Genomic DNA, 25,712 nt, shown 5'->3' with positions numbered 1-25,712 from the left:
TACTCTTGTTTCTGTTCCAACAGGGTCGGGATAGCTTTAGTGCATCCAGATGGTTTGGAAACAACCCGAGTTATCTCCTAAGTGGTGTTTTCTTCCCTTTCTAGAAGGCACTTCTGGAAACTTATTTCCATTCTTTCTTCTTCTTCCAACACGTTGATTTTATATGCAAAGTGTATGATTATCAATGGAGATACTGAACAGCTGTACTGTGCACAGAGGTGGTCACTAAATATCGACACCCAGAATCTGGAGTGAGGCACTTGGGCTGCTTGGGGTCTGTCTGCCTGAACAGCCAACGAGGCAGCACTCCTGCTGAACTGCTTCCACAGCTCCTCTGAAATTTGGGGTGGTAATTTCAGCTGCTTTAGCATGGATCAAGGAGCTTGAGTCAAAATGGAGCTGTTAACACTTAAGCATTGGATGTTTTTGCCCAATGAGTTCACATAAGAGATGGGTTTTGTTCAGACACCTGGAAAATTGGACAGGGCACAGTGAGTTTGAAGGTGACTTTGCGCTATGGGTCTTGTGATTTAAGTCATTTTTTCCAGGGACTGTCTTGGCAGTTCACTGACCTGCTGATCAGTGTTTCCTTGGCTCTAGGAACAGATAATGTGGAGTACCAGTTTGCTGTCAACAACGATACCACCGAGCTGCAAGTCAAGGATCTAGAACCCAACACCAACTACGTCTTCTACGTGGTCGCGTACTCCCAGCTCGGAGCCAGCCGGACGTCCTCTTCCATAATTGTTCAGACCCTGGAGGACGGTGCGTTGAATTAGAGGGGTATAGCAAATATTCTTGTCCAGTTTCATGGTGGGCATTGGATGTGCTCTGGAGAATAGTATGAAATCCTAGGAACCTCAATCTACCTCTCCTATAGTTTGTTGTTAAACCCTTTTAAAAACAACAACAAAAAAACAACTAACCAACCAAAAAAATAATAATAATAAACCTACCCTGGTCTGATCATCAGCTTGGATGGTGAAGAGCATGAAAATGCCCTCGCTGATACTGGGACCCTTGAGAATCCTGCAGAAATTGCAGTCAGGTCCTCTGGACTTCCATCTACCTAACGTGGTGTTGCTCCAAACTTTGTCTCTGGGCCCGACGTGATTTCAGCTCAGAGGAAAAACATCTCTTGCAATTTGTAGGGGGGTGGGAGCAGGTTTGAGGTTGGATCCCTTAAGAGTCGGTAGTTTTTGTTAATATTAGCACTTAGCACGTAGCATTTCTTGAGCAGTAAAGGCAGAGTGCCAGAGGGACAGCTGCCCGACAGGGGAGTGCGTGCACAGCTCACAACAGACTGCACAACAGAGGCAAGAAACGCTGGCTTTGGCAGACCTCAGGCAAACCCCTGCTGTGCTGCGGGGTGCACTACATGCTTTTAATGCTCCTGACGTAGTGAACTGCGTGGTCCCCTGTGTCTGTGTCACAAGCCTGAAAAGCTCAGTTGAAAGCATGAAAGCTGCGTGCAGCACAGAGCTCTAATTCTCAAGGGGATGGGGATTCCGGGGCTGAAGCCTGAATCAGTGAGGCATTTTTTTTAGTGTCTCCATGCTCCACACTACAGCGTAGGCAGATTAACCTGCTAACCTGCCCGGTTTGTAGAGGACACAGTCCTTACTGACTTTCTGTTATGTTTTCTGCGCAGTTCCCAGTGCTGCCCCTCAGCTGTCCCTGTCGAGCATGACTCCTGGTGACATCCGTGTGACGTGGCTGCCTCCTCCTCCGGAGCTGAGCAATGGCAAGATAACGAAGTATAAGATTGACTACTGCACCCTCAAGGAAGGTGAGGAAAACGACTTTTGGAAGGGGGTTATATCTTCTGCTTCAGCAACACTACCAACATGTCACGCTGAGGGGAAGAGGTACAAGGTCCCTCACCGGGGGACCCATTTTTACTTGAGAACAGCCCTCCTGAAGCTGGACTGTGCTGTTTGTGGTCACAGCAGTGCTGCTGCTGTGCTACCTCCCGCTACTCCCAGGTGCCTTTTCCCGTGATTGTGCAGGAGCCTGTGTCCCCAGGGGGATGGCTCCTGCGATCCTGCTGCCCCAGGAAGGCTTCCATCACCAACCCTGTGGTGCCCTGTGCACTGTGTGTTTTGGGAGGAGGGCATTTTGCTGCTTCAGGACAAGGGTAAATGCATTGGATTCCTTTAAAATGGACTCTAATCAGTGATCCTTACGTAAGTTTTCTGGCTAGGCTGCGTTGCCCTGTTACTGAGTTTTATCTGGTTTTGTTTATATTGTCAGACACTACACGAAGCCTTCAGCAGGGATGGTAACATTTCCATATGCTGAATGCAGTTGTTCTGATTCCATGTGTGCTTGCTTTGCAAATCCTTCTGGGTATTTGCTCTTAAAACCATCAAAGCTCTGCAGCTTCTCACTTCCCGGGGTCATGCTTCTTACTAAGGGAAGGATGGGGAATGTGATGAAGTGTTGGACATGTTCCCATGTGTTTGATCTGGATTAGTAGTCTGCAGTGTGACTCCTGGCTCTTGTTGTGTTTTTTCTTTTTCTTTCTTTTTTTTTGCCTCAAGCCTGCACGTGGCTCTGTGGCATCGTAAAACCCTGGAAACACTTGCAGTCCAGGGTTCACACTCAACCAGACACTGTTACATGGCAGGGCAGTACTCTCAGTTGAGTTAACACCCGGTGAAGCTGAAAAGCAAGACCTCTGCATTCACCAAACAGGCCGTATGAATCTCCTGCAAGACCAATTAGTCGTTACAGTGAAAATCCCAGCTCATTCTCGGTTTAAATTTCCTGCTATCTCCCCTGCGAACTTGGGTGGGCTGACGAGGGAGTGATAAAAACTCAATCTGGTGTTGGTGAAGGTGTGAGTATTGCAGAAAGCAGGGCTGCTGGATGGTTCTGGTTCAAATTAAGGTGTGGATTTAAATACAGCAGTGGGACCCACTGGAACTTACCATCAGCTGTGCTCCTGTTCTGCCGTCATGTCAGCAGCAGTAAGGGCTCTGATGGCTCCCTCCAGGCAGGCTCAGCAGTGCTGAAGGCGTCCTGTGGTTCTGAATGTGATGAAGGGGGTTGTCAGTCAGGATTTCAGCTCTGCCCAATCTCTAGTTCTGCTTTTTCCTGGTGGCAGAGGGCCGTGTGGGTGTTGCCGGGCTTTGTGGCTGCGCTTTGGGTGGGAAAACCCTTTTTCATTGGTGTCACCTTGGTTCCAGCAGATCAGGTTACCTCCATTGAGGTGGGTGGAAACGAAACACAGATCACTCTCTACTCGCTGCATCCCAACAAAGTGTACAAAGTACGCATCGCGGCCAGCACCAGCATGGGCTACGGGGCCCCCTCTGAGTGGACCCAGCACCGGACTCCTGACAGGGACAACCAAACGCACGGTAGGAGCTGGATGGTGCCTGGGACTGGGAGCAGGGGCTGCAGGGTGTTTTTTCTCAGAGGGGGAGCTTGAGGCATAACCAGAGATGTTTGCTTTCATTAGGGAATTCTAACTAATGGCTATGGCTGGACCAGGGTACCTGTGGTTAAAGGTGGTGGTAACTCAGAATACACTGAGAAACTCCCACACAGCTTTTTGAAAGTGCTTTTCCTGCATCGTGCAGTTGGTAAACTCATGGAGAGCACAACCACACTGCTCTGTTAGGCAGTGGAGGTGTCCTTCTGGCAGGATGGCCTCTCCTCACACCCCTTGCTCTCTGCCAAGGTCAGGGAGGATTCAGTAGAGCAGGGAAATGGAGATGAGTGATTGAACACTTTTTTCTTGTCCTCTTCTAGTCCCATTTGCCCCGACGGAATTAAAAGTCCGAGCGAAGATGGAGTCTCTCCTGATAACGTGGCAACCCCCGGCCAACCATGCCCAGATATCAGGCTACAAGCTGTACTACCGCGAGGTGAGCCAGGAGGAGGCCAGCGATGAAAGCCCCCTGGATGGTGCTGAAGATGAGAGCTGGGACGTAGGGCCCATCAAGCTGAAGAAGAAAGTGAAGCAGTATGAACTGACTCGACTAGGTGAGCTGGTCGTCTTAGCACTGGGTGCAGAAACCAGGTCTGACTCTCGCACTTTACAGCAGTCCCAGGATCCTTCCAGGCAGCTCAGTGCTATCTGCTCACCTGCAGGCGTGTAGAAGTCCACAGCTGCATGAGCTGAGCACTCTGCCTGATTGGTTTTTTATTCTTTTAAGAGCACCCAAAATAATTTCTGGTGTGAGGCTTTTGTGACTTGTTCTAAGCAAAGTTTGAAAGACAGAAATTGATGAAGGCAGTGTAGCAGCGATTGGATTTTTAACCGAGGGCCACTAATATACTTAGTATATAGTAATGAGGGGATATGAATCAATTACAGTTCCTTATTATGTCAATATGAGAGTGCTTAGATTAAAATCACCAGTCAGGGCAATGATCTCTCCTTGTCTGTGTGTTCCTAAGAAGCTCAACAGTTACATGCTATTTGAAATGTCTCTGTGTTAAAATGCAGATATAGGTTAATTCACAGCATACTAATTTTGGGTCAGCGTTCTCCTCCACCTCCTCTGAGGGAAAAGAGATACAAGAGTGAGTGTCTGTAGAACAAGTCTGCATTGCAGTCAGAGTTATCTGCCTGGCTCACTACATGTATTTTTTCCCATAAGGGGTTATGTTTTTGACATCTCATCATACTAATGAATTGATTTGCCCATCGATACTGGATGGAGAGAGAAAAGAGCCATGGCAGATGCGTCCTGGTAACAGGATTCTGCTTCTTAGAGTTCTTCCATCCCCCACTCATGCTTCATCCATGCCCACAGCTGAGGCTGAGGGGCGAGTGTTTCTCCTGCTGGTTCATCTTACATGGCTGAGGTGGATTGTGCACGGTGTAAGGGCAGCCTGCAGCACCTGGACGGACAGCTCGTGTCATCACTGAGCGGGTTTCCAGTACTCCAGGCCTGCTGCGGCCGTCCTGCCACTGAGAGGGTGTTAACAGTTAGGAGCTCCTCTGAAGAATTTAGGTCTGTAATTACTGCATTGAGGAAACCACATGTGAACATCATCACGCGCTGCTCTAACCACTGGCAAATCAGTTAGCGGAGGGGCTCGGGAGCGGGCTGAATTGGTTCCAAATGCTCTGGCATGGCGATGCTGAGAAGGCTGCTTGTTCTTCTGTAATTACTTCCTTAAATTTGGGCATCCGTCAAGACCTAATAGCTTCCTTATGATTTGGCTGTTGTGTATCAGCCATCGCCGTATCAGGAAGAGGCTCTGGTTTCTTCCAGCCATGGTCGTTCTCTTCTCTTCCCCTCGTGCTGCTGCATGATGTGTTTCTGCACATGTACAGTAATGGGGTCGGGAATCTGGCTGTGCTGTGAAAGGCAGGAGTTTGGACATGAAACGAGGAGGAGGAGCAGCTGGGGTTTAAAGGAGTTGAGGTTTATGGCAGGGAGCTGCCCAGTGCGAGTACTTCCATCTGCTTTAGGGGTCCTGCAGGTAGCAAGGGCGCTGCACGTGGTGATGGTGCTGTCTGGTTGCCCCAGAAGGCCCAGAAGAAATGGGCCATTGAAGTGTCCTGGCTGAAACTCCAAACTGAGTGAAGCTTGAAGAGAGAAGGTGTGAGGAAATCCCAGAATTAGGCACTGGGAATGCAAGGCTGTAGCTCAGACAGAGTTGCACGCCGTGTTACTGCAAACAAACCAGCATACACACTGTGTGCTGCTGTGGTGCAGTCACTCAGTGCTCCTTGGCTCCACTTCTCTGCACTGGATTCACCGCCCCTTGTCCTGTCTTGATTTAGGGTTAGCCTGAGGGATAAAATCCTGTGTAGCTTGATTCGGATTTCCTGATTTCTTTTATTTTTTTTTGGGGGGGAGCACAGCAGGACAAGAGGGGAAACGCCTTCTGATGGGACAGCTCCTTTTGAGACATGTCTCAGGCAGAGGTGGATGGATGGGCAGAAAGCAGCCATGGACAGAGCTTCTTGAGCACATGAGTTCTTCATTCACAGCAACAATGCAGCTCTTGCACCAGCAAAGAGCCCTGCCCACGTTTCCCAGCTTTAGTTTCCCATGTTGTAGCTGGTCTTGCTACTAATATAGTGCCAGCTTTGCCCACCACCTCTTCTCTGTCCTGCAGGCTTCCTCTTCCTCATCCTTTGCCTTACTCTCAATATTTGATTTCTTGATTTTGCCTTTGGTTATATCCCAGCTCCCTCTATTTGAGCTGTCTGAAGCAAGAGAAGATATTTTCTCCTGTACTCTTGCTAACCTCGGGAACAAACCGTGTCTCCTTGGAGTGATATCACTAAGGTCACTCTTTGCATCTGCTCTTACGTGCAGAGTTCTGTGCTGAAATCCTGCCAGAGAGGTGGGCAGCTGTTCAAAGGTACAGAAGAAACACAGAAGTTTAACGATCCCATGAAATCCAAAGGAAGCTGTCCTGAATCACCAGGATGGCTTATCCCTGAGAAATTCTCATCGATTCCTATCTCCTTTCTAGCAGTCGGTCTCTGTAATGGTGTGTGACTACCAGGGCTGTAATCGACAGGAAAAACAAATGGTAAGGACCTGATCCTGTCTTCCACGTGCCCATGGAGGAAGAGTGCATTCCCCTGGAAGTGACTGCCTGGAGATCAGGGCGATTTCCCACTTAGGGGAGCACGTGGCATCTGGCCTACATGAACACCTTGAAAAACTGAACGGAACAACGTATTTAGCATATTGGATATATTACACACAGTCGTCCAGATTAGTGATTTGAAATGATCTGGACTGGATTATTCTGCTTATACTTAATGTAGGATGGAATGTAGTGAAATACATCTGTTTCCATGCTGCCTACTAGCTTCTTGACAGCTTGATAGAGTTTTATGTCTGCTTGTTCTGAGAGTCTGAACATCTGGGCCTGTGTATAAAAATTGAAGCCAAACCTCTGAGAAACCCAAAATACCCCTGTTTTCAGAATACGAATTGCTCGGTCGTGTAGCAAAGCTGCTCTGGCTTCACGTCTGAGTGGCTGCCGTACTGTTCCTACCCAAGGATGGAGATGGAGGCCTTCTCCTTCCCTTCGCTTCATGCCCCAACAGGAGCTGCCTGCAGCTGGATCACATCTGTGAGCTCTTCCTCATCATTTTGGATCCCATCATTCATGATGAACCCAGTGAAGCCCAGCCAAAAGCTCAAGCAGGAGGCTGGGGCATGCATGCTGCTGAGAGATGGGCTGGGGGTTCTTTGTTTCACCAAGCCTGTGGCCCCAGCTGCTTGGAAGTTGAGTGCCTTTTGGCCTCTTCCCCCTTGTGTGGGTTTGAAGCATTTTCCTGTGGCTGGAGAGTGTGGAGAGGCAGATCAGGCTGCTTTGGAGGCAGATAAAACTCTGTTTGCGTTGGAGATTCTTTCAGGGACAAAAATGTGGCTGAACTGTTTTTATATTCTGAGCGTGAACATGTGTTGTGGAGCAGCGAGAGCCTTGGGTAATTGGTACCATTAGCCTCTGGGAGCGTAATCAGCGCAGTAATAATAAAATTGGCATCAATAAGAAGGGTTTTGTTCTGCTTACGTTGCCTGGCAAAGCAAGCAGTGATCTATCCGGGCAGGGAATGAACAGGCTTGGCCCAAATTAACAAACTTCATTAACATGCTGCAGTCAAGGCAGCTAAAGACAGTCTGAGGCTCTTGCTGGGCTTCTGAATGGGCTGGCTGCTGAAGGGCGAGGCTGGCGAGTGGCTCATTTGAGAACTTGGGATGTCCCAAGCTGTTTTGTTGATTAAACATCTCCATGAAAACCCCCTCAGATGTTTCTTAGCATGGCAAAGGAACGTTTCAGATAATGAAAGGCAGGAGGAAAGGGAGAAGTGGGTTCTGGACCAGGCCAGTGCTGTTTGGTGAAGTGGTGCCCTGTCCTGCAGCTCATTTTGGGATCGGAGTGTGATGCTCCCCATGGAGCGTGTGCCTGGCTGATGGGAAGGGCATGTAAAGAGGCTCCTCAGGTTTCTGGTGTGGGTTTTGTTTGCACTGTTGCTTTCCAAACTGCAAATGTGGGAACTCTGCTGGGGAGGCAAAATAGTCCCCATACAACAAAGCTCCCGGTGACTTAAACGGACAAAAGTCCGTTTGCTACTGATAATTTCTGTAAAAAGGGAGAGGAGAACGAGGGAGTAGCTGTGACGATAAATGCTCCAGTTGTGAGACAATATTTGAATGTGAAAACCCTGTAAGAGGAAGGGGGTGTGTGTGTCCTGATGTATTTTAGCAAATACAGCTCTGTTAGAGCTGCTTTCTTGGGAAAAGCTGGTCAGCTGTAAGAAAACATGTCTAAGTGGAGGAGGACCGGTAAGAAAAGTAACCCCAGTCAAACCCTGCTTGATTTTTCCAGCTCCTGGGAAGCTCTACGAGGTGAAGCTGGTGGCATTCAACAAGCATGAAGATGGTTATGCAGCCGTTTGGAAGGGCAAAACCGAAAAGGCACCTGCAGCAGCAGTAGGTGAGGAATGCCCCATTTGCTGTCTGTCTCTTCTGTTTGGCACGTGGCCTCAAAGGAAAGGTGTGGGTACAGAAGGACTTCAACAGGCACAGTGCCAAAACGGGGAAGGTCCCAAGATAAGGGAACTCCCCTTGACAGTCATTGCAGTTGTTTTGGAGGAATTATCTTGGGAAGGAGAGAATGGAGCGAATTTTCCTCTTTCTCAGTACTCTCTGGCCCCATGAAGTGGCTCAGGGATGGTTTTGGAAATGCCCAGTAACCTGGGTTTCATCTCTTACATCACACAGATTCAGGAATGTGGGTGATCTGCATGCCAGGTTTCTCAGTGTTAGAAATTGAAAGCTGTGATCCCAGCTCTGCCAGTCTGTGGTGGGGTGGTGAAGAGCCTGGGCTCCTCCTCACCCTGGTGTGGGCCTGTTGAGCAGGTAACTTTGAAGCTGGCCTCCTGTATGCCCCAGCAGTACACCACCAGTATGATGTGGGGGTCCTCACTGGGATTTTTCCCCATAAATGAGGAAAAGCATGGACAGCTGTGCACACAGATGGGCTAAGCAGGACATCCATGGTTACACTGGAGGACAACATCTTTTTGCAAGCTTCACAGCCCATTTTATTCCCTGATTTCTGTCTGTGATGGCTGTCCCTTGCCCCACTGTCATTGCATCTCCACCTCTTTCGCTTTGTCTTGTACCACCGTAGATCCCCCGGTGCAGAAGGGTCCCCCACTGCCTCCAGTCCAAGTCTATGCAGAGTCCAACAGCTCAACATCCATATGGCTCAGGTGGAAGAAACCTGACTTCACCACGGTCAAGATCGTCAACTACACCGTGCGCTTCAGCCCCTGGGGCCTGAAAAACGCCTCTCTTGTTACGTACTACACAAGGTAAAGAGGGATGCTGAGGGTTCATCTGCCATATATTGCTCATGTCAGGAATAAACACAAGGGAGGAGGAATATGCAGGGATGTCCCAATTCCTGGCAAAATCCTAGGTGTTTTAAATGCTGGGATTGTCTGCTTCGGTCACAGATGGATTCAGAGATGGTGAAATGTGGCACTGGGATTTCCACAGTGGGAGTTTGTCCATGACTTAAATACCAGGAGGCAATTTACAGACCAGTCTCTGCATCTTTTCTGCATTATACGGACCTTACGTGCTTATTTCCCTGTTGATGACAAAGCCAGGCACAATTATGGCCAGACTCAATGCATCCGTGATTTGCAAGGTGGTCCTCACAAGTTTGGTTTAAAAATGGCTAGAGTTTAAGGAGTTGTGATTTGGGGATATATTTTAAATTTAGATTTCCATGCAGGTCTTCAGCCTGTAACTTTAGGCTTTTCTCTGCAAATACATAAAAAGGGGTCCCAAAGGCTGGGAACCTGCTTTCCTCTGTATCTGGGAGCTGAGTGCTCTAGCATTCACATGACCACAGAAGATGAAGCTTTAGGTGAAAAATGAAATACTGTAAGAGTTAGGATAACCTCTTACAGTGCTCCTGGTAAGGTACCAGGGTAGCCATGGGTTCCATCTCATGTTAATGACCTTCTGAATGCCTCCTCTTTTGGCAGCTCGGATGAAGACATCCTCATCAGTGGGCTGAAGCCCTACACCAGGTATGAGTTTGCTGTGCAGTCCAATGGTGTTGGTATCGATGGGCCCTTCGGCAGCGTGGTGGAGCGGTTCACCCTTCCCGACCGTGAGTATTTATGGGAATTGAACCTTGATCTTTCCTGGATTTCTGTGAATCTCCATCAAATCCCTGAGAGATTCCAAGCTCTGATGTCACTGTGTACATAAGAAGCTCAGAGATGCTCAGGGTTCCGAGCCCACTGAAGGAGCACAACAAATCCTGTCCTGTAGCGAGCTCAGTAGCCGCCTTCCCTCTGCACTCTCAGCAGCTTGTTTGGATGAGCTGTCCAGCCACCTGGGTCACACATCATTTTATGTGTGCCAGCATAACTGTGGCACCACTGAGAAAGATTCATGGAAGGCACAGTCATCATGCCCTGAAGGCTAGGTGCTCTCCTCCTCGTTTCTGCTGCTCACAGTGGGTCTTTACTCACATCTGCCAGGTCCCTCAACTCCTCCGTCTGACCTGCGGCTGCACCCACTCAACCCCTACGCCGTGCAGGTGCACTGGTGCCCTCCTGCCGAGCCCAATGGCATCATCGTGGAGTACCTCATCCTGTACAACGCCAACAACACGCAGCCTGACGACATGTGGACCTTGCTGACACGAGAAGGTGAGCCATCCAGGCAAACACCTGTCTTCAGTCTCTTCTAAGCTCAACTAAATACCCCACCAGCTATTTAGTTGCTCCTGCCTTCTCCCCTGGGTTTTGTGTCAGCCTACAGAGCCTGGGCTGGTTAGTCCTGCTGCTTTTTGCCTCTATTTGAGTACATACAAATAAATTAAAGCCACCAGTGTTCATGAGGCATATGCTGATCATTTCTTCTGGTCATACAAGAGAGTGCAGGGCTGTGACTGATGAGAGATGTGAAATCACGTACATATCTAGGGCTGAAACAGCCATTATTGTCCAGCAGACATCCAGCAGATACAGGCCACTGCCTGGTCACTCCTAGGAAGATGTATGTCAGCAACACTGCATGCAGTCTGTGTCATCAGCTCTGTAAGCAGCACATTCATTAAGACCTAGGAGGTGTCTGAATTACTTCTTAGAGCTCATGGCACAAAATCTCTCACTTCTGGCAGTTCAGCAGACTTCCACTGCTGCTTTGCTGCAGCCCTGTGAATGCACTTGAAATTGCACATTTTTAACCTCTCTTGGCTTGCTTTTGATCAGGAAATATCTTCAGCACTGAAGTGCATGGACTGGAAAGTGATACCAGATACTTCTTCAAGATGGGAGCAAAGACAGTGGTGGGGTCTGGTCCCTATTCAAACGTTAAGGATGTGCACACCCTGCGGGAGAAATTGTCTGGTACGAATTTCCCCTTTGTCCCGGGGCAGGAAACGAGATGCAGTGCTGAAAACCGCAGTTCATCAGCAGTGGCATTTCTCTGTTTGCTAACGAATTGCCTGGTGTCACCATGCAGAATGTGAGATGAGACTGTGGGTAGGAGAGTGCAGAGGATCGCAGCGGGGTCCTCAGATGTGCAGCTCCGTAGGCCCCAAGCAGCCCCAGAACCCATCCCGCAGCAGAACTCAGTCTCTCATCTGCCATCTCAGCCCCCCTTTAAAGGCACGTGCCACCTGCATCTCGCTGCCTTTGTTAGGCCTGTGTAGCATGAAATTAATGAATATACACAGATGCCAGCTTGCTTTAAGGTGTTCTAAATTGTCACTGCCAAGCCATCTTTAATCCTTTCTGTATATAAAGGCATCACCCATTGGTTTTAGTGAAGCTGATGGTTCTCTGAACTGAGAACACTTTGTGCCTTCTTCCTGCTAACAGCTGAAATAACGCAGCTGTCCTTCCCCTCCTAGATGTTCTGGACATCCACTCTGTCACGGGAATCATCGTGGGAGTCTGCCTGGGGCTGCTCTGCATCCTCTTCTGCATGTGCGCCAGCTTTCGCAACAGCAAGCAGAGGTAGGTGCCACCTCGCCTTGCAGGGGGGAGAGGAGGCTGGTGTGGAAGGCGGCAAAATGTGCCGGGACCTTCTTCCAGGTTCAGCTGGGCGGTTTGGGATGCAGTGCACATGACATCAGTTAATGTAGAGATTGAGTTATGGGAGCATTAGCCAGCTAAAAGGAACATTTTCTTTTTCTGGTGGGGGGAAAAAAAGGCAACAAAAGGGAAAAAAACACTATTTGCCATTTGCCTGGTTATTTCATGTGTGTGTTTGAGCAGTATTTTGCTTCTGATGCTGGACAACTCTAAGGATGTTTGGTAAAACTTTCACTTGGGAAGGTGATGAAAGACAGCGACCGCCCTGTGTCTAACAGCTTGTTTTAGGTAGGTTTGGACTCAGCCCAAAGCCCCCTGCTATTGCAGGGGTCTGGATCCAGCCACAAGCATTTGGAAAGACTGCGATAGGAAACCAGCTTAGTGCCGGGGGAGAGCTTTGAGCTGGTGAGAGATCCCAGGCCTCGGAACAAGCAGCTTCCTCACGAGTGTCAGGCTTGGGTCTAGTTACTTCTACAGGGATGGGCTGAGTGGCCTGAGCTGGATTACTTTTCTGGTAGTTTGGGGCAGAGGAACACAACGTGAAGGTGATCAGAGAAGTCAACTCTTGTTGTTTTCCTTCAGGGAGGCCCTGCCAGGCCTGGATTCCCAGGCAGCTGGCAACCACGCTTACTACCACCGGGGCAGGCAAGGGGTGGCAGCTCCCAGTGCCACCTCAGACGCTCACGAACTGGAGTCCCTGATGTCCCCGCTGCCGGAGGATGCACCCGTGCCCCTGGGAGACATCACAGAACTGACAGAAGTGCACAGCCTCATCCACACCAGCCTCCCTGAGGACATCGTTCATGGGAAGAGGAAGGTAAGGACCCATGCACGTGGTGACTGCACTCCTACCCCAGGCAGGAGCCTTCATTTGGGGTGTTCCTGCTGGGAAGTCAGGGTCTGATTCTGTCTGGCTCTGCAAAATGCTGGTAGTCTTGGCTGCAGGCTGTCAGGTCCAAATTTGGGATCACTGTGCCATCTGCTGTCCTGCTTCACCTGCCAGGGGTAGTGATCCCTTAGCCCTAGGACAAGAAGTCTTTCCCAGCTTGCCTGACATTGCGTTGTCTTTCCCTCCTCCCTGCCCATTTCCTCTCTCAAGCTCGTCTGAAACATTTCATTCCATTAGGGAACCTTTAATTGGCCTAATTTAGTTAATCTGTTTATGCCTCTCTTTGTAACCCGGGGAGAGCATGTAAAGCAATTAGGAGGTTCAGTGAGACAAACGCCTTGTGAACGCAGGGGATTTGCACCAACAATCCTCCTGTGTGTCGCAGGAGGGAAGGTGAGCTCAGGATGTGTGGCTAACCTGTGCTAGCTGCTAGCAGCGAGGCAGCTGTGACTGTTTTAGGAAATAAAACACCTTCAGCTGCCTTTAACAGCCCCGTGCACCGAACCCATGCTCTTGGCAGTCCCCGAGTGCCGTGTCGGATCGGCGCTCAGCTGAAGGAGACCGTCTGCAGCCAAGCCACATCCCTGGATTTCAGCAGAATGGAGCTGCCTTTCTGGACCCAAGCCGAAGAAAGAGTGTGAGGAATTTCCTACAGCTCTTTCTGTCAAATAAGGAACAAATGTTTTCAGCGATGGCGACTTACCCCGAGAACAGGTCAGGCAGAGGAAAGTCCCCTGCTCTGGGAGGCCTTTCTAGGGGCAGTGTATCCAGATCTCTCTTCCAAAGCAGGAGTGCTGTCTGCAGGGATCTGCAGGATGACTTCTGACTTGGGGCTGGCAGTGCCCTCCAGTGGGAGGGGGTGATTCTGGCAGTGGTTTCTCTGCCTCCTTAATCGGATGGGGAAAAGCAAGTGAGAGTTAAGGTTGCCAAGTCGTTTTGCTGGCAGAACAACCGGCTTGGCTTGTGATGGATGTGGACAGGGAAGCAGGGAGCATCATGGAGCAGCCACCCGGAGAGCAGCGTTGTCACCCGAGGAGCCCGGTGAGCTGAGGATGACCTTGCAGGTGACAGAGCTGGAGTGGTGGCCGGCAGCAACAGGCTGCTGTTGCTGGGAGCGGGCACTGGAGGGAGATGTGCGCCCACACAGGAGCCCCCGCTGCCCCCTGCCCGCTGGGAGGTGCCACCTGAGCCAGCCTGAGCTCCATCTCACCCACCTCATACCCTGCTGGGTATATTCGGGTGTGAAAAGACCCAGCCCAAAACCATCTTTATGCTGCACTTGCCGAGAGACTCCAGTGGAGCTTGGAGGCTCCGTGCTGTTAGGAGATGTGGGGGCACAAAGAAGGGACAGCAGCAGCAGCCCCTCTCTCCTGATCTCCCATCGCAGCGTGGGACCAAGTGGATTCCCAGCAGCGTGGCTTCAGGAGGAAGGGACAAAATCACGTCTGGGTGGCACCACGTAGAAGTCACACACCAGGGCCTCTACGAGCACTGACAAGTGATTTTTTTTTTCCTTTTTTTTTATGCCTTCCCCTTCCCAGTGACCCCCAGGCTGCCGCCCTCGGCAGCGCGCTCTGAGTGGCGCCGTAACGCAGGGGCCGTGGTGCTGCAGCTCCGTTTCCCCTGACAGATGGACTGAGGATGCTGAAATGGCTCTGCTCCAGGCATCTCTGCCACTGCTGCTTCGGGGCCAAGCAATTTGGGGGGTGGGGGAGAGCATTAAAAAGCATCTGCTTTCCGTGGAAGACTTGAGCTTTTCATTGAGGGAAGCCAAACCCAAGCGTCTTGGCCTAGAAATGTTTGCTGTTGTGCTGGAACCTTGCTTGCTTGCTGCCCAGCTCTGTCCTGGGGAGTCTCCTTCCATGGGGACTGTGTTTCCCTTGAAGCATCCCTGTTTTTCAGAGGGCAAAGCTGTAACACGTCGGGCAGCTTGGATCTCCCCAAGTTGTTTTTCATTTTTTTGTTGAAATTCTTCTGCGTGGAAGCAAAATCCCGATGTTTTCTGGAGAGTCCTAGGTGAGAGCTGTGCTCCCGTTGACAGCTGGCAGAGATTCTCCTTTATCTGACCGGGGAGAGCTTCGTGTTGGTCTCTGTGGGCAGGGATTTGGCCTGTTTGTCTGCATGGCACAGGGTTTTCCCTCTCCTGCAGGCTGGTACCACTCAGCGATGAGTCTCTTCTCTCCACTGTGCCACCCTTAAAAGCTGGGCAAGTCTGAAATGTCGCCAGCTTTCTTCTGTGCAGGGCTTCAAGCCAGCTTAAATAACAGTCCCCATAAAACAGGGAAGGCTTCAGGATCAGCATTTCCTACATGGTCATTCTCAGCTCCTACATGTGCGTGAAATCTCTGCTTGTCGCTGGAAGGTGGCACGGTCTGGGCACGTTTTTATCAGGTGGAGTTTCTATGAACAGGCTAAAACGAAGAGGCTTGTTTGCTTTGATAAGGATTTAGCTGTAGTGGAAACACCTCTCATTGGAAGATGTTTTTATTAGTTTCCATTCTTGTGTTTGCGGTGGACTGAAAAAGGGATTTTTCCCTCTGAATTGGTGTTAGGCTGACTCCCCTTCCCCTTCTTCTTCTATGGTAAGAAAAAAAAAACAACACAAAAGACAAGAGAACATTTCGCTGTTGTCTTCAGCCATTCGCTGTTGCCCTTGTGTGGAAACAAACGGTATCATTTATTACACCAGAAGATATTGCCTGAAAGAAACAGAAGCTTTGAGGCACACAAAGCTACGATGGGTCTACGATGAAAGCAGACCTGGAGTTAGCTGCAGCTGCCCAACCTCGGAGACTCAGCCCCACGAGGGATCCCCCGCACCGTAACGGGCTCCAACAACACGCGGGATCTGGGCCATGTTGTGTGGCTGATGGCTTTTTTCTGTTTGTTGAAAGTTGCAAAGTGGTGCAAAACAAGTTTGTTCTTCGTTGCAGCCAATTTCAGCCAGAGCCGAGCAGGCTGTTCCCGGAGTCATCAAAACCTATGTAAACACGGCAGATTGACGTTTCCGCTAACAGATGGCCCGTTGGGGATTGCAGCAGAGCTGCCTGTTTCTCTCCACATTTTTTGGTATTCACAAGATGCCTGCAAGAAGGTTTTCAAGCTTGCTCTGTGTGTACGCGTATGCGTGTGATGCTCAGATCTCTCTGATGGCAAATATGCATGCGAGCATCTATAATAGGACCCACACATTTGCGGGCGGGTGTGCATATTTGTGTAGGTTCGGCGCTGAAATTTCCAGGCAGTATTTGCTCAGTAACGTATGTTCCTTGGAAGAGGCACAGAAGCCATCAGTCAGCGGTGGAGCTGCAGAAAGATGGCAGGAGAAGCAACCGGAGCGCATCGCTTGAGCATTCACGTTTAGTGACATTCCTTGTCGTGAGCCCTGTGTGAGTGTTTGCTTGATTTCTTGCTGTTAGAGGGTAGTTTAGTGCTTGCCTGCTTACAAGGGAAGCAGTTAGGGGATGCTCTTGGCTCAGAGCATATTGTTGAGGATCATGGAGAGAAAAACAGCCAAGCTGCTGCCTCCAGCATCTACTTCTGAATTAGACTGCTTGACGTCCACAGCTCCAGGTCGAGCAGCCCCTGTTCTACAGGGTTCAGTCACTTAAACGAGGCTCTTTACTCCTTGTTTTCCTGGGGCTTGATCCCGAGGCAGTGGCCGAGCTGCTGTGACTTGGGGTTGGCACAGGGATGTGATGTGCTCTGCCTCCCACCAGGGCAGGGTGGTCAGAGGGCTCAGGAAGGCTCAGGCAGCCCCTCGGCGTGTAGGTGAACGCTTAAAATGCCTCCTGCCAGCACGAGGTAGCGTTTGCTGCTTGCTGAATAGCTGACTGAGGAATGCCTGGCTCACATACAACATCTGGTCCTGTATTTCTACCTAATTTCCAGCCAGATGGACCAAAGCACGAGGAGGTCAAATGACTCACGCAAGGTCAGGCTGATGTCAGAAATCTCCTTGCTGCCTTGGCTGGGCTCGCTCTGCCTTCTCTCTTGCTGGAGTAGAGCAGGGCTGTGCAAGCAGTGGCACGAAGCAGAGCAGAAGAGCAGAAACCTGTTTTTTTCCTGCCTGCCAGTGAGCAGTCGGTGGTTTGGGGGTGTGAATGGATGTGCCGTGCATCTTCACCCTCAACAACCACCATGCTCACACCACCAGTGCTCTGTGCACACCCACGCTTGTCGGGTCAGGGTGTCCTCTTCACTTTCTCTTTGCTTTCACCTTGCATCATCCTCTCACGTCTGTCTGGGCAGATTTTAGCATCTGAGGAAGGAGCCTACAGGCAGCTGGCTCACGTCATCCTTAAATCCGCGTGGTTGCGTCAGCAGCAAGGCTGAGCTCAGGTAGATGCAGGGCAGCCCAGTAAAATCAGACCCTGGAAAGCAAATACTTTTCTGCCTGTGAACTAATAGTCTGAGCTGTTAAATAACTTCAGGTCTTAAAGGCCCACATTTCCCATGCACAGAGGTGTGCATTCAACAGTTTATTGCAAGGGGAAGCTGAGAGAACCCAGAACAAATTGCGTTCAGCCCATATAATTTAATTAGATCTACAAACAAGGTAACACTGCTTGCCCAGGGGATTTCAGCTGAACTAGGAATTGCTTGGTGGTCTGTTGCACCAAATAAATAAATAAATGAAATAAGGCCCCGAATTTTGTGCCTCTTTATGGACGGGCACCAGCCGAGTGTTTACCCAGGCCCGAGCTGAGAGCAGGAAATGTGCCCGCACGGCATTTAGCATTGTCTTCAGCCCTTGCACACAGGTGAGGGTCCTTTTCCACGCTGCGGAGCGTTGCTTTTGCCAAAGCAAATACTGGAGTCGTGCAGCTCCAGGCTTCCAGCATCCCCGTTCGCTTCCAGCTTTGCGGTGCTTTCAGGAGGCTCGTTCTGCTCGGGGCTGCTGGCAGCTTCACAGGGGATCGATTGCAGGGGACCTTCAGGTGGGTTTTGTGCCATGGTGTACGCTCAAAGTGTGAGAATCCGTGGAAGGCCCCTGTTGAGAGCCACCTGGCAACTCGTAGCCACTTGCTCGCCATCAGACGGTGGCACAGAGCAGTGACCTGTTGTCGTGGGGTGACTGTGCCAGTCTGCTCCTATTTCGATGCCTCCAGGAGCATTCCCTGCGTTTAGCTTCAATCTCCCAACACCACGCTGTTCTCTCCAAGTTGCACTTCCCTTTTTCAAGCCATTTCTCATTTCAGGCTTAAGAGGATAAGGATCGGTGTCTGTGGTAATTGGATCTCTTCTCTCTCCCACTTTTTTTTCCTGCAGTCTTCATGGAATAAATCGGCTAACCAGCCCTGGACAAACAGCATAGCCCGATACGGGGACGCTATCACAAAGGAGCCTCTCTCTGCCGTGAACGGATCACTGAAGCTCCCTTCCAGCACAGGACAAAAGCTTTTGTTACAAGCTCTGGTTTACGATGCCGTGTTGGTGGGTGTCCTTTGGTTTATTGGCTTGTGCATTCTGATGTGGTTTTCTCCTTTTTCCCCATCTCCCTTCCTCCTTTTTGCAGCAAAAAGGAGAAAATATTTTCTTCTGAGCTGGCTTTAGTTGGCTGCTCACGGGCTTTATCTCTTTCCTGGGTATAGGAGCGTACGCCAGTGAGACGGATGGGATTTGAGTAAAAGCTGCTTGTTTTGTTTTTTTTCCAAGCATCTCTGAAAGCCTCAGCTCTCCCCTCGTCTCCTCTCTTGATTTAAGCCACCTCCCAAGGGCCTGTGCTGAAGAGGGCTGGAAAAAAAACAAAAGCTGAAAAGGGCTCAGGCCTTTGGGTGGTGGCCAGAGGGCTCAGGGAGCAAGGTTGTGGTAGTCCTGGTTCCTGAGGATCTGGAGCCAGGTACCAGCAGTCTGCTCGTGAGCTAGGAGCTGCAGTGCTCAGCACAGAGGCGTTAAAATCTTCAGCGTGCTCGCCTGAAGAAGGAATTGCATTTTTCCCTGTGGCAGGAGTCAAAGATCGAGGGCTGATTTGAACTCCTCCAGAGTAGAGCAATTCCCACTGCACTTGTCATCCTTCTGTGGGTGTATGGACCGGGAAGAAGTGCTCTTTCTGGTATTGCTTCATGGGAATAAATGTGTACAACTGTGTTTGAGAGTCTGTGCGAGGATCAGGACATCTGGGCCACCTCTGCAAAGCAAGCTGGTACCTGCTCAGGCTGTTTGTACCAGAATTGTCTGGGTGCTGCTTTAAAAAGCTCACCCCCAACAAATTCTTCCAAGCAACCCACCTATGTTTTCTTCCTAGATAGTGGTGTGAAAATCAATTATACGCAGGATGTAATTAACGTTGTGGATAGAGTTAAGACAATGTTTTACAACCCAATTACGGGGCACTGTTTACAGCACAGCTTACCCATCAGAGTTTGTCAACAAAGAGGGAAAAGTGTTAAAATATGTAAATGATGCACAAAGTTGGCTTCAACAGCGAGCACAAATTACACATGGGATGTCTCACTTCCATACTCCGAATCGTCTTCTTCCTGCTAAATCACACGGCGCAGAATCTGAGTGCTGATTGCCTGAGGTGCCCTTCAGGAACTTCCAAAATAGTTTGACTGATGAATTATTGAGTGGCGATCAGATGAATTATTGAATGATAAGCAGAATGGCCTGCTTGTGAGCCAGATTTCTGCAGACCCTATAGCCTGAACTATTGAAACTGTGGAAGAGAACTGATTATTTTAAACCAAAAAGGTGAAGGGAGCCCTGGAATCTACTTGTGGGTCCTTGTCATGAGCTGTCTCAGCAGCCAATTTTCTCAAGTGCTGCCTGCTCGCCCTGTAGAAATCTGGCTGTTAATACAGAAATGGACTGGTGAGTTTTGAAAATTGTTGTCTTTGACAGAGGCTTGGAGAAATGGTTGCTTCAGCCTGCCAAGAAACCTGGGGCGTATCGCTCCCTTGGGACTTGCTTTCCCAAATGTGAAGTAGGAATAATGAGCCCGAGATGATTTGAGATGCTTCTTAAGGCTTCAGCTCTGAAAAACATATCAAGATAATGCTTAATAGCAGCACGTGTACATCCCATTGCACTCTGTGGGATTAAAAAAACGCCGCATGTTGCAGCGCGTGGTTGGGTCACAGCCTCAATTAATTTACTTTGCCTTTTAATTTTTTTTTTCCCCTTTCTGATAACAGAATGAAGCAAAGAAAAGCCACCCCCCAGCCAGCCTCCACCAAGTGGAAGCAGAGGTCATCGTCCATTCTGATTTTTCAGCCTCTGACAGAGACTACGACTCCCAGCTGCACGGCCTGGACACCGAAGAGGCAGAAACAGAGGAGCAGGAGCCTGAAGAGTTGCCCTCTGGCGAGGTGGCTCCTCCTGGCTCTCCCAGCGCCCAGCAGGATGCTGGCCAAGCGTTGGGTGGCTCCCGGAGTGGTTCTGAGGTTCAGACCCAGGAGGAGCCGTTACACAGCGCCAGAGAGACTCCCAAAACTGAGGCCGTTTGCGTCCCTGGGCTCACCAACGGCTTCCACAGGCACGGGGAGAGTCTGGATTCGGTGGAAAGCGGAGATTCGGACTCCGTCCAGGAGTGCAGGGGGGATGTGCGGCCGGTCAAGTGCCAATCGCTTTCCGTGGCGCTGGAGGAGGCCCCCCTGTGTAGTAACTCTGGTTTAAGCAGTTCGTCCTCAGCATCTGAGAACATGGCACGTGTCCACAATCACTGAAGAGTTAAACTGATCTGATTTTGATCATGGGAGAGCTAGAAGCACTACAAAGGGCCTGTCCCCGTGAGGTACCGCGTGCCCAAGACTCGCTGGACCCAGCGGGAGCTGAGAAGGCTCAGCATCTCACCGGGACGGGGCTAGGACCTGTCAGCTGTACATAGCGCCTTCAAGAAACCAGTAGGTAGAAGGATAAGGGCCCAGCTTTCTTCCCGCTGAAGCTAGTGAGTAACTTGGTGTTCGTGGGAGCAGGACTGAGCCGTCTCCAAAGTCTGACCCAGCACCAGGGCTAGGACGCAGCCCGCTGTGGTCCCCTCGCTGCGGTCCTCGAGGCGCCCAGCAAGGCTCCTGCTGCTGCTGGCACGAGGCAGGGTGCACCGGGCGCTTCTCCTGCACCGTCTGCTTGCCAGGGAGGGCCTTGGCACTGCCTTCTGCCTCGCCGTGTTGGGATGAATTCTGTTCCGAGTCCCACAAGGGGGTGGAAGCAACACAAACAGATGCCGCGAGCTGTAACCACCAGCCTTTTCTGCCCTCCCGTGGTTAAAAGGATTATAAGGCTCTCTTTGTACGCTACCACAGTAACTATTGCTAGCAGGCTGATGTAGTGGCCTTTTATTACACACTCTACGAGTGCCTCTAACAACTTGTACTATATAGAACCTTCTTCAGCGTCTGGGTCATTTCACCAGCCCGGGCTTGGTTTTACGTAGGTTCTTGTACCTAATATTTTAGGTACACATCTGTCCTTTTAATGTACAACATGTATTTTTATTTCCTTGGAGCATCTTTATATTATTTAATTTTATAAAGTGGAGTAGTGTGTGGTATAGAGTAGCATTTTTACTACTTCTCTCTCTCTTTTTTTTTTCCTCCCTAACAACACAACTACCTCATGTCTGTTGGAGAAAAAAAAAGCAGTAAATCTACTCTTTTGTTATAGTCCATTATAGGTTTTAACTTATTCTTATACTGCCTTTTTCTAAAGAATATGTTTGCACTGGTTGTTGACTATTTTTATTGAATAGCGCTGCAGAGCTGATGTCTTATCTTGGTTTGTTTCTAAGTATTGTTGGGGGACACGTTCCCTGCAGCTGGAGAGTTGGGCTGTGCGCTCTGTAGGACTCTGTTTTGCAGGAGCTGGTGAAAGGAGGCTGCTTCAGCTGGTGGGATGGTGGTCAGCCTTTCTTCAGAAGTTTATACTAGCAAAGATGAAAAAACACCAATTAGAAAATCAAGCTGTGATCTAGAGGAAAAAAGAACCAATTGCAAAAGTAAATTGTGATCTTGGGGACATGTCTTTGTGCCCAAGTGGAGACACCTCAGCTGTTTCTGATTTTCAGAGAGCAGCTCTCAGCCTCCCATGAGCTGTAGACCCGCTAAAGGCTTTGGATGAACAGGTGATAATTTCTAGTCACCTCTGAAAATCCTGGCCAAAGTACTTTTTAAGACCAGAACAAAATCAAAGTGAAGTCCTCAAGTCCTTGTGCTCACACTGCTAGGTCTAGGTTTATTAGAGATAACATTTGAAAAACATCCTGTGACCCTTCCTTGCTGACACCATTGGCTTGCTGCTGCTGTGTCTCTCAGCCTGGCCTTCTGGTGGTGGGTGAACTCCTCTGGTTGGCCTTTAGCCTGTCTCTGCCCTGTTCCAGGGTCGTGGATTTTGACTCTGAGCACTGTAGATGGACTCCTCGGGGGTGATAAGGATTGTTAATTCTGCTCATGGGGTGTTTGGTAAATGTTCTGCCTTCCTGAGGGTTCAGAGATCTGGCTGTTTGTTAAAAGATAAAATGAGGGTAGAGATTCCCAGCTGGCGTTGCTCCAGCTGGTGCTTGGTATCGTGAGGAGTCTCAGAAATGCTGACTGAGTCTCAGAGTCACCAAGGCTGTGTGTGGCACGGAGACTGGAGAGCAGTGCCAGCGAGCAGGCCAGGCAGGAGCTAGTGCATGGAGCTAGAAAGCCAAGAAATGATAACTGGGCAGAGGAAGTGCATAATTAACCTCCAGAACTCCCTGCCACAAGACTTTGAGACTAACGACTTAGCAGGGCTGCAGATAAGGCAGTGAAGTGTTATTGCAGGCAATGAGGGCAATTCACAGTTCTTTGGGAGCGGATGCAATTGCAGAGGTATAAACCCTCAGCTGGGCACTATCAGGCACCAGCTGCGGAGGGTGGGGGGAGAGACTGGGCCTGAGTTGCTGTTAGCTTTATGGAAGGGTCCTTGTCCTTCCCCAGTGACAGAGCAGACCCTGCACAAGCCACATTGCTAGCTGTGATGTGCAAAAAGTGGGGTACAGATGTGGGGTAAGCATTGCTGATCAGCCTGAAATCCCTTCCTGCCTGTTACTGAAGCAGGCATGGCGTGGCAGCATTCCCCTGGATCATCTGGGCTGATCGTGAAACCTCCACGCTAGTTGTGTGCTCTGAGAGCAGAGAGCAGACCCTTCTCCTTACACACCACAGAAACAGTTTTGTGTCCCCACCTTGAAGCTGCTTCTGATCTCGTTCCACCCCAGTGAATTTTACCAGGGCACGAAGCTGGCACCATTTGGACGTCCCGGTGCTGTGGGGGCAGTGGACTGGAGTGTCAGATCTCATCTGCAGAAATCAGGGCCGTTCCCTCACACCAAGAGATGCCAACAGCGAGGCTCCGTACAAGCGCTGTGTCCATGCAGTGTCCGGGGGCCTTGGTGCCCTCGTTTGCTGCAGCTCTGCCCCAGGGCCCTCCTGTCCTGAGCACGCGTGGGACTGGGTTAGAAATGAATGGAAGAAGACAGACAGTACACACGTGACGTGTAAAGCTGAAGCAACCAGTGCATATATTTTTTTATCATGAAATAAGTAGCTTTCTTGCAAATTTCTCACAGACACTCAAGCTGTTGATACCTTTAATTACCCATCACACTTAATATATGTTCCTACGCATCAGGCTCCCTTCCCCCTTCCCTTCCTTTCAGTAACACTAAAGATTATTGCTAGTCAGCTTTTTGCCGGTGTATATTGTTTTACATTGTTAAAATGTCAGATTTGTCTCACTGGCATAATTTTGTAGTATTAATGTTGCCATTTGGCTACACAACTGTATATTTCCCATGCTGCTGTGAGAGTCACAATTCTTATTCCTTTACTTCTTTTAAATCCCTGCTACATGAAATACATGACTCAGCTGAGGATCTCCACTCTTTGATTTCCTACTTAACAGACAATAAAGTTCTGGTTGAAATAGTTAAAATCAGATAACTTATAACCTAGGTTCTGAGAGTTTTTTTTTTTTATGTTACTAGCCTAATAATCCTGAGGTCAGCCCATGAAACATGCTGTATAAGAAAACAACCACTTCAGTACATTGCTATATATGTTTCTGGTCTCATTAGAAATAGATGTCTTGAAGGGATCATTTAGTCTTTTCTAATCAATACCCTTGTTAGAAAAGAGGGCTTTAGTCCAGCAGAAATCCACCATCTCGTTCTGTTACTGTATTCCCCTTGATAATATTTTAAAATTAAATTTCATTTAACTTTCTACACAGTGCATAAGGATGTGTAACCAGAACTTGATCTTGTTTGAAGATTGTGTCTGTATTTGGTTCCATGCTGTACTTAATTATAACTTTCTTTCTTCAGAGACTGTTCTTACTCCACGAATACTCTTTAGTGTTAAAGTGTAAGAAGACATTGTCCTTATATTCCTTAACTAATGGATTATTAATAAAATATTTTAAAAAAACAGTGGAATTTGTCTCAGGAGTCAGTCTGTTACAGCTCTCAGAGAGCAAGTTGCTGCTGAAGGCTCGTCTTGTAACTTTGGAGCGGCTGGGCCCTGGGAAATGTGGTTTTAATGCTTACTCATTTCTCAACTGTTGAACTGATTCCTAGAAGAAAAAAAAAACAAGTCCAGTTTTGTGCATTGTCTCGCTGGGGATTTTTATGGGGAAAATAAGCAGAAGCATCTAGCAAAGAAATGGTGAGACCTCTCCTAGATGGTGCAGTAGGTTAAATACTCAGTGGCTTGTGTCCAGCAAGATTGGCAAGAAGATGTCTGGCGGTGCCTGAGGACACACTGTTAACCTCCCATGCATCTCCCTTTCTTCCTAGGATGCATTCCCTACTTGAGGAGATGGCTTCCATTATTGCTTTATGCTGCCAGGACTACGGGGCCATAAAAACTCATTTTATCTGCATTATAGAGGTAATAAATCTGCACTTAGCATAGTGTTCGCTGATAGTGGTTACAGGGAACTCTGTCAGACTGCCCAATTCTGACGAGTTTTTCTCTTAATGACAGGTAACGAGCAAGGAAGGACCTTTGTGGGGGTTATGACTGCACACACCCCACATCCACCTCAGTTCACAGCATGTGATGCTTGCAGGAGGCTGCCGAGGGGATGCGGTGGGGCAGCACCTGGATTAACAGAGCAGAGGGACGGATGGACAGAGCAGTTACAGGGGAGCTGGGACTACGGAGGACTGGAGATAAGAGATTTGTTTGCATTTCATTCCCTTGGCAGTATTTATTGCCGTGCTGTGATGCAGCTGGCAATATCCTCATACTGGGCTCGAGGCTCCCGTGGTCTCAGGTAGCTCAGCAAGGGGCTGGGAGGCAACGCGCCCTGCTGCAGCGAGGTGGCCGGGGATGCTCCACAGCTGTTCCCATCGCACTCTGGATACCGACTGGGCTGGGAGCGATGTGTACCTTAGCGGTTATAAAGCCTCTCCCAGGCTCTCCAAACAGCAGCGTGCCCCCCCGCTGTGTTTTACAGCCATGCCCAAGGGAGAGAGGTCTCGCCAAGGACGGACGGTGACGCCATCTCCTCGCCTCTTTGCAGCGATGACACTTCTGTCACACAGCCAGGGCTGGTCCCAGCCCTGAGACTGGATGCCAAAGGGTTTCCACTGGGAAAAGCGGCTTCCAGAAGCATGTCCCAGTGCTGCAGGGTGCCCCAATTTTGGCTCCTCTTCCCAATACTGACCACAAAGCAGATGCTAAAACCCCACGTGTGTGTATGTAAGTGAAAATCTCCCAGGCTGTTAGCAGGCAGGGAAGCCACAATTACACATAGAATAATAAATGGAGTGGATTCAGACAGGTTAAT

The 25,712-nt window shown here is 49.5% G+C and overlaps 1 protein-coding gene across 1 annotated transcript in view; it reads left to right on the top strand.

Moving 5' to 3' along the window:
* Positions 1–20,863, top strand: part of IGDCC4 (immunoglobulin superfamily DCC subclass member 4) — an 80,582-nt gene extending 59,719 nt beyond the window's left edge. The window contains exons 8-20 of the mRNA XM_032195009.1: positions 601–765; positions 1,652–1,789; positions 3,195–3,365; positions 3,760–3,993; positions 8,323–8,430; positions 9,130–9,313; positions 9,998–10,125; positions 10,502–10,672; positions 11,237–11,374; positions 11,881–11,986; positions 12,647–12,881; positions 18,225–18,389; positions 20,093–20,863. Coding sequence (XP_032050900.1) covers positions 601–765; positions 1,652–1,789; positions 3,195–3,365; positions 3,760–3,993; positions 8,323–8,430; positions 9,130–9,313; positions 9,998–10,125; positions 10,502–10,672; positions 11,237–11,374; positions 11,881–11,986; positions 12,647–12,881; positions 18,225–18,389; positions 20,093–20,623 — 2,474 coding nt within the window. The 3' untranslated portion in view covers positions 20,624–20,863. The remainder of the gene's footprint in view (positions 1–600; positions 766–1,651; positions 1,790–3,194; positions 3,366–3,759; positions 3,994–8,322; positions 8,431–9,129; positions 9,314–9,997; positions 10,126–10,501; positions 10,673–11,236; positions 11,375–11,880; positions 11,987–12,646; positions 12,882–18,224; positions 18,390–20,092) is intronic.
* Positions 20,864–25,712: the final 4,849 nt, after the last annotated feature.

The sequence above is a fragment of the Aythya fuligula genome, chromosome 11, assembly GCF_009819795.1.
Source record: "Aythya fuligula isolate bAytFul2 chromosome 11, bAytFul2.pri, whole genome shotgun sequence".
Classification (NCBI taxonomy): domain Eukaryota; kingdom Metazoa; phylum Chordata; class Aves; order Anseriformes; family Anatidae; genus Aythya; species Aythya fuligula.
The sequence above is the reverse complement of the archived record's forward strand: the minus strand, read 5'-3'. Positions and strand labels throughout refer to the sequence as shown.